At 45.0% G+C, this 12327-nt stretch overlaps 1 protein-coding gene across 1 annotated transcript; it reads right to left on the bottom strand.

The window, feature by feature from the left end:
* On the bottom strand, positions 1-10544 carry IL36G (interleukin 36 gamma). Its single transcript, XM_007446024.1, has 4 exons — positions 10439-10544; positions 9591-9730; positions 6274-6487; positions 1-59 (listed from the first exon to the last, which is right to left on the bottom strand). Exons 1-4 carry the CDS (start codon positions 10542-10544, stop codon positions 1-3), a joined length of 519 nt encoding a protein of 172 aa, XP_007446086.1.
* Positions 10545-12327: the final 1783 nt, after the last annotated feature.

The following is a 12327-nucleotide window of genomic DNA, read 5'->3' as shown; positions in this document are numbered from 1 at the left end:
TTAGAGTTCAACTTCCACCCAGCAGTGAGCAAGGTCAAAGATGTCGATGTTGGGCTTCCCTGGTGGCACAGCGGTTGAGAGTCCGCCTGCCGATGCGGGGGACGCGGGTTCGTGTCCCGGTCCGGGAAGATTCCACGTGCCGCGGAGCGGCTGGGCCCGTGAGCCACGGCCGCTGAGCCTGCGCGTCCAGAGCCTGTGCTCCGCAGCGGGAGAGGCCACAACAGTGAGAGGCCCGCGTACGGAAAAAAATAAATAAATAACTAAATAATAAAATAAAATAAATTCAGTCATATAGGAAAGACAGTAACGCTTTCATCTAAATTTTACAAAGAGAAAAAAGTAAAATCATTTATCAAAGCTTTAAGTATAAATATTCAGATTTTACAGTCACCAAACACAGATCTGTGACGAACAAAAACATTTAGTCCCTCTCCATAGACTTGGGCATCAAACTAGACAACCTCAGAGAGAGGTCTTGCAGGCAAAACAATGGCACATCCTCCAAGTGGGGAAAAAGAAGGGCCACTTCCCTATCCTATAGCCTATAGTCCACTGGCAAAATTAGCAATCACAGTTTGCTTAAACCGCAAAGAGCACGACTGACAAAGGAAAATTATTTTAAATTCAAATGTTAAGGGTTCGACAACTGATGATGTATTTTTCATATTCTTTTCCATAGTATTTTATCACAGGATATTGAATATAGTTCCCTGTGCTCTACAGTAGGACCTTGTTGTTTATCCATCCTATATATATAAGAGTTTGCATCTAATCCCAACCTCCCACTGCATCCCTCCCCCACCCACCTTTTCCCTTGGCAGCCACAAGTCTGTTCTCTATGTCTGTGAGTCTCTTTCTGGAAAACATCATTTTTAAAAGACCATGAACTCAGCCTGAGTTTTCCGCATAGAAAAATAAAATTTGTCACCAGTCCTCTTAGCTCTGATCTCCCTACTTCTCAAAACAAAATTTTCTCCTAAATGTGGCCAGTGTTTTCCCAGGCCTCACCAGCTCCTAGGAAGGGGTCACACCAACAATGATGACCCATCTATGAGCTGGCTTACACAAAGGTATGGGTAGGGAGTGGTTCACCACTGTAATGCTGAAAACTGGCCTTTTCTGTCCTTCCTGCCCCACTCCCACTCCACCCCCAACCCCCCTGCAGATGGCATGTGCCTCTTCCCCCACAGCCTGGGAACGAGATTTGGTTACCAACCCATATGACAGGGGGAGATTTCCAAGCGGTAAGGGGAAAGTCCGTACGTGGAACCCTGCCTCCTGATATCTCATGTACTCAGCTAAATATTATTTTACCTCTTTAGGACACAGCCCAACCAATATGCAATCATGTGTTGTGATTCATAATAAGAAATATATATTTGGTCTTTGTCTCCATTTCTGGCACAGAACTCCTAAAACCCTTGGAATGTCCTAGGTATGGAGAGCAGTCATGGTGTCTTTGTTCTGTTAATGAGGTGACTTTCGCTGGTTTCCAGGAAAACTGTTTGATTAGAGGGTTTGGAACTTTCACAGTGCCACCCGCCCTTGACCTCCAGGGAGAGGAGAGAGGCTGGAGGCTGAATCAATTGCCAATGGCCAGTGATTTAATCAATCATACCAATGTAATGAAGCCTGCATAAAACCCCAAAAGATGGGGTTTGGAGAAGTTCTGGGCTGGTGAACATGTGGAGATCTTGAGAGAGTGGCACCCTCAGAAAGCAAGGGAGCTCCGCGTTCTGTCTCCGTACCTTGCCATATGCGTCTCTTTCATCCTAGGCCCAGCTCTAAACCCATTGCATAATGATGCTTAGGTGGCCAGGAGTGCTCTGCCTGGGGTGGGTCATCCGCTGACACCCTGTTAGATAAGTACAGCCCCAATTATGGGAGTGAGGTGGCTCACATTTGCTTTTATGCTCTGGATAATTGCTGCTGATTTCTCCCACAGTGTTTCATAATATCCCAACTCCAGAAGACAGAAGTTGAAGGACCCCAAATCAAGAGTGTCATTATTTCCAGTTCAAATACTCAATGTCAGTGCCACCCTCCGCAAGTCACAGCCACACCATGCACCTCTTTTTCCTCACCTATAAAATGAAAAGGCTAAAGGAGATGATGTCATTAAGAAAAACTGTCCAATTCCTGGAAAAGGGGTGGGGGGGGATAATTATGGTGTGCCTTTTATTTTTAATTGAACTAGAGTTGATTTACAATGTTTCAGGTATACAAGAAAGTGATTCAGTTATATATATATCAATATATATATATGTATATATATATCTATATGTAGAGATATTCTTTTTCAGATTTTTTTCCATTATAGGTTATCACAAGATATTGAATATAGTTCCCTGTGTATACAGTAGGTCCTTGTTTGTTATCTATTTTATATAAAGTAGTGTGTATCAGTTAACCTCAAATTTCCAATTTATCCCTCCCACCTTTCCTCATTGGTAACCATGTTTGTTTTCTATGAGCCTCTTTCTGTTTTGTAAATAAGTTCATTTGTATCATTTTTTTAGATTCAACATGTGTTATCATATACTTGTCTTTAATCTCTATGTCCATCCATGTTGCTACAAATGGCATTATTTCATTCTTTTTTATAACTGAGTACTATTCCATTGTATATATAGACCACATCTTCTTTATCCATTCATCTGTCAGTGTACATCCATGATGCTTCCATGTCTTGGCTATTGTAAATAATGCTGCTATGAACATTGGGGTGCATGTTTCTTTTTGAATTAGAGTTTTCGTCTGTTCTGGATATATACCCAGGAGTGAGATTGCTGGATCATATGGTAACTCATTTTTAGTTTTTTAAGAAACCCTCATACTGTTTTCCATAGAGGCTGCACCAATTTACATTCCCACCAACGCTGTGTGTCTTTTCAAGGTCATACTAGACCTTGGTCATTATCTACCAGGCCCACTCAAGCATCATCTCACTCTCATCTCACTCTCTACAAACTCAAGCATCATCTCACATCTCATCTCACTCTCTACAAACACAACTTTATTTGACTTACTACTTACTGTTAACTTGTAGAAAGTAAAGAGCGTATGACTTTCATCCAATAGAGATGTAAATGACATCAGTCTGATAGAAAAGATAATGTACAAAATTTATACTTTAAGAAATAGAAGTAGGACTTCCCTGGTGACACAGTGGTTAAGAACCCACCTGCCAATGCAGGGGACACAGGTTCGAGCCCTGGTCCAGGAAGATCCCACATGCCACGGAGCAACTAAGCCCATGCGCCACAACTTCTGAGCCCACATGCTGCAACTACTGAGGCCCACGTGCCTAGAGCCCGTGCTCTGCAACAAGAGAAGCCACCATTATGAGAAGCTTGTGCACCGCAACGAAGAGTAGCCCCCGCTCGCTGCAACTAGAGAAAGCCCACATGCAGCAGCAAAGACCCAACCCAGCCAAAAAATAAAAGTAAATAAATAAATTTTAAAAAAAAGAAATAGAAGTAAAAGCATATACTTAGACACATGGAGGAAAACATAAAAAGAGCTGCAAAAGACTTAGCAGTTGCCTCGTGAAACAGAAAGCAGTTGGCTCAGAAATAGGACTGAGGCAGGAGAATATTGCTTTTAACCATAGACATGTACTATTTTGGTAAGAATCTTCTTTTAAATAACTTTGTAAAGTCTAAGAAATAAAAACTGATGTTTCATTGACATGAATAATTATTCATTACAGCCACTGGTCTCGGGGTTTTGGGGCAGCATCTTTAGTCCCCATGCCCAGTTGTTCACAAGTCAAGGGACAGTGTCTTCAGGAAACAGCCTTTGCCCTTCAGCAACTCTGGTGCCAGAAGATGTGAGCCCCAAAGCAGCTCGACAGAAAAACATCCCACTCAACTGTTTTCTCTGTACTTGTGATTTTGGTGGCAAGGTTCTTAATTTCCCCCCTGGAATCCAAAAGCCCCTCGGTGCATCAAGGCTGTCTGTGGCATCTAGTTGCTAAAAATCCAAAGGAAACAAATCCTTCAATGAATGTTGGCCTGGAGCTCATGATACTCAAATGTAAGAGTATTTGATACAGCAAAGGCGTGAAAATCAGAAGTGCACCAGGCAATCGCCTGAAAATGAGGTTGCTGCTCACAGGGGCCTTCCATGATTTCAGACACTGTGCCATATTGTGTATGTTATTTCTCAAATGCAATGGGTAAACCAGGGGTCCATGGAAGTCTGTTCTCTGGGTCCCACAAGCTATGAGATTATTATGTTTTTGTTTTCGTTTGTTTGCTTGTTTTTTGTCCCTACTGCGCGGCATGCAGGATCTTAGTTCCCCGACCAGGGATCGAACCCTGGGCCCATGGCAGTGAAAGTGCCAAGTCTTAACCACTGGACAACCTGGGAATTCCATATGTTTTCATTTTGATTACTCTTAAATAAATTTCCAGAATCTCTTCTGGATGACCAGAATGACCACCTTACCCCCGAGCCCAGCCACACGGCACCAGGGCTCATATTAGAGCTTTGTGTGAGTTCCCACACATGCCAAGTAACAATCCAGGGTGTCATAGTGCCTGCATGAACAAAGATTTCACAGTAGAGAAAGGAGATGGGAAAACTGAATCATCACACAGCCTGGTAGGATGGAGATGCCATAGCACTCAGAACCACAATCATGTCACATGCAAATGTGTCATCAGATCCCAATTGTCAGATGTGTAAACTGGCAGATGTAACAACCTGTCACCGTTTATTAGCACTGAGTGTAGTGCTAGATATCCAATGACCAATTCTTCTATTTGATATTCCAGAACTAATTAGCTTAGTGTTCACTTTAATGTTGACTTTTATAAAACCGCATGTTAAAAATATATTTCTCTGAAGAAGAAAACTTTTGAGAATCAAGAGACACTGCATTAAATCAGTGCTGACTGGGCTTCCCTGGTGGCGCAGTGGTTGGGAGTCCGCCTGCCGATGCAGGGGACGCGGGATCGTGCCCCGGTCCGGGAGGATCCCACATGCCACGGAGCGGCCGGGCCCGTGAGCCGTGGCCGCTGAGCCTGCGCGTCCGGAGCCTGTGCTCCGCCACGGGAGAGGCCACAACAGTGAGAGGCCCGCGTACCAAAAAAAAATCAAAAATAAAAATAAAAAATAAAAAAATCAGTGCTGACTGATTGCTTACTAGCCTGCCTAGTAGCGTATGTGGTCTGGTTGTCCAAAAGTTCCTTAAAAAAATTTACGTTACTGGTGCTATTTTGTTGACTGTATTTAAGCAAACATAATTTTCTGCATTTGTAGTACGTCAAAATAAGAAATCTATGATATGCAGAACCAGATCTGAGCTACACCCTTCTACAATTATACCCACAGTCAGTTATTTCATTTCATCAGAATATATCATCTGAAGCATGGCTGGTGGGAAATTTAGGCTCTCTGTTCAAAAAAAAAGGCAACTTTACTGCAGTTTTTAAAGGGAGTATGTGGATGGTGAGAATGGCTAAAAGAAAAAAAAGAAAGCAAGGCTGTGAGACTATACAGAAAGTAGTCAAATAGTGGTGCCTTTTACATGCGATACCCCTCCCACCACCCTATCACCATTGATAAGGGCCCTTCTCCCCTCAGCTAAGCCCCAATGCCAGACTTACCCACTACGGTGTCCTTATTCAATCACTCTTGGTAATTTCAGATTACTCCTTGTTTCCTATTTCATTTTGTAACTGTTTTAGCTTTCTTATCGTATAAACACGTGGAGTTTATATTTGGTTTTATGGTAACAGATTATTAGAATTAGACATAAGTAATTTAATTAAGAATTGGTTTTCTTTACAAGTTCCTAACCCTTAAAAGGATATATTACACCCCTTACAATATACTGGAAACATATAGAGATTATGGGAAACGTAATCCCATTAGGAAAGAAAACAAAGCAAAACAAAAACAAAGATCAGCTCCATGCTAGTCCCAGGATCTTGGGTAAGACTGGTGAGCTCCGAATTCGTGGTTCTTCATAACCACCCCTGGGACAGGTGTTCCTACTGTTTTTTGGGTCCCAATGTCCTTGCACAGACGGCTTGAGAGATGTACAGTTTCAGCTTGAAAGGAGAGACACGCGTCACCGCCTCCCTCCTGCTTTTGAGCCCACATTCTATTCCTTGGGTGCCACGAGGTCATTGCCTCGTCTCCGTTCATAAAATAAGATGAGAACAGGGCCAAGCCCACCTCTCGGCATCAATGTGCAACGACGCTGAGATAATACAGATGAAAACACGCTGAGAACGAGAAATTATAAGACCAAGCTGCTACCTCCAGGCTGAGTTAAGTCTATACGGAAGGCAGTATTGTACATTTTCCCCAGGTCCGAAGTGAGAAAGATGGGCTGGCCTTTCTCGGAGGAGGCGATGAACCAGTCGGGAAAGGCCACCGACTCAAAGGTAGACGTACTGCCTGTCTGGTCACGGTAGAAAAGGAAGGGCTCCACGGGCTCAGCTTGGTTGTACAGATCCAGTATCTTCTGGTCCTGAAACGGGACAGAAAATGTCAGAAGGAGAGGCACAGGCTGTTTGAGTAGTTCAACATTACTTGTACACAACGTGCAAATGTTCCGAAGTTTGAGCAACCCTATCCATCTATTACATCAAGCCTAGAAAAATCCATTTCAAAGGAACAGCAGAGTGAGCACACATGAAATTTCACCTTCCTGCCCCCCACCCTCAACTCCAGAGATGGCATGGAGTGACACAAGGCACATTTTCATGAACAAGTGGCCACCCTTGAATGACAAATTGGAACTCTCCCCGAACAAGAGGCTGCGGGGACCACCCCACCCCCAGGGAAAGGAAGGAAATGCAAATTTGCTGCAGGAAGCCAAGGTCTTCCCTCACCAAAGCTGCACCCGTGAGAGCCCCCCTCCTGCAAGAACCACTGCTCTGGCAAAGGACCACCAGGGCAGGGGTGTTTGGGTTTCCAATTAATTGCCAAACATATGAGAAAGGTCAGAGCCATGAAAAGGGCACAAGAGGGTCTAACAAATCAAAGGACTTGCACTCAAAGAAGCAAAGTATATAGAACAATCAGAAAAGGTTTCTATACGGGACATAGAAGTATATTTGTGGATGTATATATTTATATATTCACATATCATTCTATTTAGGTAAGATAAGTATTTCTAAGTAAATTGCATTATGTCCAAGATCCCCAAAGAGACACAGGAATGGTCCATAATTCAGCCACATTCCACCCTGAGTAGGGGGAATTCTTCCAAAAGATTCCTTTATTCAGTTAATAGCTTTCAGTTAATCTATCCAATTCTCTGGGCAGCCAAAAACCTAGGAGTCATCCTTGATATTGCTTTCTTAGATCCCTCCACATTTAACCCAGCAGCAAGGCCTGTGAGCCCTATTTCCAAAATCTTTCCTGAACTGAGCCACTCCTCACTCCCTCCCCTACACCTGCTCCATCCCTACCACCCATTCTCCACAAAGCAGTTGAGTTAACTGTAAACTGAAATAATTGAATAAATAAGATCATGTTACCTTCTGGCTTAAATGTCTTGAATGATTTTCTAATTATCACAAAATTCAAAGTCTTAACAAAGCCTGCAGGGGCAACACCATGCAGCTCTTGCTTACAGAGCTGAAAATGTACTGTTCGGTCCTCATCTTCTTAGTTACACTCCACATTCACTCTGTCAGCAAAGCCCATTGACTCAATTGAAAATATTTCCGGAATCTGACCGTTTTCTTCCTACCTCCATGCTATCCCCATATCTATCAGATCACACCTGGATCACCTCAAAGCCTCCAACAGGACCCTCCCCTTTGCCCTTCACACTCAGCTATCAAGTAGCACCCCAAATAATCCCTGGTGGTCCAGTGGTTAAGAATCTGTCTTACAATGCAGGACGTGCCAGTTGGATTCCTGGTTGGGGAGCTAAGATTTCACGTGCCGCGGGGCAACTAATGCCTCACATGGCAACTACTGAGCCTGCGGGCCACAACTAAAGAGCACATGCGCAGCAACTACTGGGTCCAGGAGCTCTGGAGCTCACGCGCCACAACAAAGAGCTCTCATGCTGCAACGAATGATCCCGCATGCCGCAACTAAGACCCAGTGCATCCAATAAATAAGTAAGTAAATAAATAAATAATTTTTGAAAAAACCATATGTCCGTTCATGTCATTCTTCTATTCAAAACATTCTAACAATTTGAATTGATTGAACTTGCCCTCACTGGGCACTGCTGGCTCACTCCTTTGCCTCCTCTCCCATCTGCTAAAATCTCACCTTTGCAATAATGCCTGCTGTACTATTAACCACACAGCCAGACCCCAGCTGTTACTGGCACTGCCAGTCTCTTAACCCGGCTCTAATCATTCTTTCCCAGGAGACATAACACCCTTTCACATGCCACAGATTTACCCATGATTATACTTCTTGTGGACCATTTCTCTTCTCCCACTAGAATGCAAGCCCCAGGAGGGCAGGACTCTGCCATTCTGTGCACTGATGATTCACAAATGCCCACAACAGTGCTGGAGGCCAGTAAGAACACACACATTTGCTGACTTGGATTATATTGAGTTGAATTAAATTGAATTGCAGTAAACAGAAGTTTCAGAAACAAGTTTTTACTAACAGGCAGTTATAAAGAAGAAAAACGCAAAACCAGCTAGAGAGCTTGTGAATTAACATAGGAAAGACTGAAATTTCATAAAAACAGAATAGAAAGATATTTTAGCAGATAATTTAGCGTGTGAATTAAAAGGTAATCATGACCTGGGATGTTGAACCAACAAGTTCTCCCAGAATGCAACATGAAAAATAAAGGACAGAAAGTATGAGAAATTAGGTGAGATGTTGAAGTGAGATCTCAAAGTTCCAATAACTGATGAATAGGAATTCGAAAAGGAGAGGGGAGGCAGAATGAAGGAGAGAATATACTTGAATAAACATTCATGGAGACATGGATGGACCTAGAGTCTGTCATAGACAGTGAAGTAAGCTAGAAAGAGGAAAACAAATATTGTATATTAACTCATGTATGTGGAATCTAGAAAAATGGTACAGATGAACCTATTGGCAGGGCAGGAATAGAGATGCAGATGTGGGGAATGGATATGTGGACACGGGGGGGTGGGATGTTTTGGGAGATTGGGATTGACGTATGTGCACTGCCATGTGCAGAACAGATGGCTAGTGGGAACCTGCTGTATAACACGGGGAGCTCAGCTCGGTGCTCTGTGGTGACCTAGATGGGTGGGACGGGAGGTGGGGTGGGAGGGAGGCCCAAGAGGAAGGGGATGTATGTATACATATAGGTGATTCACTTCGTTGTACAGCAGAAACTAACACAACATTGTAGAGCAACTATACCCCAATTAAAACAAACAAACAACGGCTAGAATGTCTCAATATTCAAGAAAGATGAGCCCTCTACTAGTGAGGGGCAGGATAAATCAAATTAATGTCTATTGCAGGCACATTATTCTAAAGGAGGAAGGGATAAGTATGCTTAAGAACAGGAGGATATTTCTTTTTTAATTATAAAGTTAGATTTCCTAACAAATCAACTTCTCAGAAAAGAAACAGGTTTTCCTACATTATTTTTCTTAGTCACTCACCTTCAGCTGCAATTTGGGCTGTCCTCCGACGTCCTCACAATACAGACACATTTCTGGATCCTGTATTCCCAAATAAATGGGAATCCCTTTGTCTTTCTCAACAGAGCCTGGATTCTTGCACGGGAGAACAGTGACAGTGGCTGTTAGATAAGAGGGGATATGGTGTCAGTGCCCCTTTGGAAGGCAGCTATGTTCACCACTATACCACCAACGCACACAGTCCGTGCCCTTTGGAAGTCAGGAAACACCAGGATCTTCCAGGCAAGGCTGGAAGAGATCTTAAGAGTATAATCCCTACTACCCCAGACCCACAAAATGGCCAGCCCCCTATTCATTCATTCATTCACACCAAGCACCAATCACTGCCCTAAGAAATGGAGCAAAAACACAAAGAGTTAATCAGAGGGCAGACCCCACCCTTGGGATTTTCACACCCCTGCTTGAACACCTGGAGGCGAGAAGCTCCAACCCCAAGCAACCCCCCTGAGCCTTGGAGAGCTCTGTTCCTTGACAAGTACTGCCTAATGTCATGCTGAAATCTGCCTTCCTGTGCTCTCCAACCAATTAGTCCTCTTAGGAGGACACCAGAAGTATGGCAGAATAAGCCACTTCTCTTCCCTGAGACAGGCCTTCAGATCACTGCTCCCCAGAGCCGCTCCACTCTCTCTGCTCTCTTTGCCCTGGTCCAAGACATCCCTTCCCAGGCAGGTGTGGAATTCTTCCCCCTCCAGGTGAGCCCTGTTATAGAGCCACACTTTTAACAAAAGGCTGGGTACCAGTATCCCAGCCGCACTGATGTGTGGGGGATCACATCACAAGGATCAACCACACGGTGACCTCTCACCTACCTGGAGTCACACCATTGTTCCATGGAGTTGTCACGAGGGTATGACCCTGAAGAATCCACACCTGCTGATTCAAGTCAAAGCATTCTCCAATCCAAGGTTTATCCATTTCTATTTAAATAGAAAAGAATAATGAAGAAACATGATTAAGGTTGCTTTACCAGATGCTAGGAGAAAGATTATCTACTCCAGGCCTTTCAAGAAGGACGGTTCAGGGTTTACACATTAAAACTGGCAGCTCTCACATGGCCCATCAGCTCAGCCTTTCTTTCCAGTAAAACTATGAGCTCTGGCGAGGAGGACGAGCCTGTAACTGGTCTAAGAGTTAGACCATAAATGAGTTAAACCCTCATCCCTATAAGTACACATGTGTCAAGGCCCAGCTACTAACTTTGACAGCCACTTTGTATTTGGCCCAAGGCTAGATCTAGAGCTGCAGCAGTGAAAAAGAAATGGTCCTCACCTTTGCGGTCCAGTGGGAGATGGACAGCATTTGGTGGTAAGGTCCATATACAGGGAGGGGCAGAGAAGGCTGGGGTGTCCTGAAGAGACAGGCATAAGTGTCCCCAGCCTCCAGACCCCATGCCAACATTACCTGCCTTATGGGATGGTCCAGAGGTTTCCAGATCTGCTGCCATAGTGGAGTTGTCTCGGCACCTGTGAGGACATTGATAGGAGATCTGAGTCTCAGGAGGCATTTCCAGACCCTCCCAAGGATACTGGTTCTTAAGGTCCTGATTCTGGGCAGGGAGCTGGGAAGCCTGGCCTGATACCAAGCCCTCATCAGAAGATCTAAGCCACCTCCTGGGACAAAACCTCAAGGCAACCTTAGGGAGGGGCTATCAAGCAGGATTTTCCTCCACCCAGAGATCCAGCCAGGGACAGTGTCCCCCTAGGGGTTCCAAGGCCAGGCATGACTTTTGACCTTAAATACCCTACAGTTCCCTGATGTCTGTGCCTTCTCCTCCCAGCAGCCCTCCCCACTCCCACTGGAAAATTTGTCTGCCTGGGAACAGGGGAGGGACCCGAGCCAAGGCAGCTCTGCCAGGATCCTAGCAGCTCCCCAGTAAGAAGCAGCCAGCTCCGCACAGGACAAGACATGGACCCAGCCTGGCGTGGCTCCAGCCCTAAAGCACAGAAAAGAGGGATGTATAAGAGTCAAGGGATCTTTTAGCCATCCTCTGGCAAGAACCTTTATCAAAAGTGCAGGGGACTGAATCGCGGCTCAAGCAGCTCCCGAGAGCAGTGATGGGCTCTGATGGAGTGGGGAACACTTATGTAGAGAGCATAGGGAGGTGCCAGCTTCCTCAGTGGGGCGTGACAATCTTACGACATGAAAGAAGAAAGCCAGATCGTCCTGCCAGAAGATCCGGTGAGGCTCAGATGAAGAAATCACAGCATCAGTATGAGGATGACCTGTCTGGGCTCCCTGAGAAGTAAGCACCAAGCCAAGCCCTACCAACAGGGTTAATGACAGACCCTGGGTTTCTCAGGAAGGGGAGACTGAGGGACTTCCCCAGATCCCAGTTCCCCTGCTGTGTCACTCTGGAGCTAGAACTAGACATGCAGGCTCAAAGTGAAGGGAATCCATCACCTGGGCCCAGGAAGCTTGCCCACTGCAGTTTCACTAAGAGAGTGCTGTGATGGCAAAATTAGCTGTGGGCTCAGGCAGGAGCCATATGGCATTTCTGGCCACCCAACTGTTCCACTTCAGGCTGCCTGTGAGTGGAGGGTTAGGCTAAATGCCCCTCCCCCACTCTTCAGCCCCTCAGAGATGTACCTCTATCCTCTTGGGAGCCACAGGCATTGAGCAACACACCCTTAACTGAGATAATCCTGGTCTCTGCGACCCCCAAATAGAGTGGACTCCTGACCAGCCTAAGGACTAACGA

This window comes from Lipotes vexillifer, unplaced genomic scaffold, assembly GCF_000442215.2.
Source record: "Lipotes vexillifer unplaced genomic scaffold, Lipotes_vexillifer_v1.1 scaffold1275, whole genome shotgun sequence".
Taxonomy (NCBI): domain Eukaryota; kingdom Metazoa; phylum Chordata; class Mammalia; order Artiodactyla; family Lipotidae; genus Lipotes; species Lipotes vexillifer.
This window is presented reverse-complemented; position numbering and strand designations above follow the sequence as displayed.

Coding starts and splice junctions, on each gene's coding strand:
- IL36G (XM_007446024.1), bottom strand. CDS start 10,544: ATGGATAAACCTTGGATTGGAGAATGCTTTGACTTGAATCAGCAGGTG. Junction 9,731..10,438: donor GAACAATGGTGTGACTCCAG/GTAGGTGAGAGG, acceptor CTTATCTAACAG/CCACTGTCACTGTTCTCCCG. Junction 60..6,273: donor AGACTTAACTCAGCCTGGAG/GTAGCAGCTTGG, acceptor CTGTGCCACCAG/GGAAGCCCAACATCGACATC.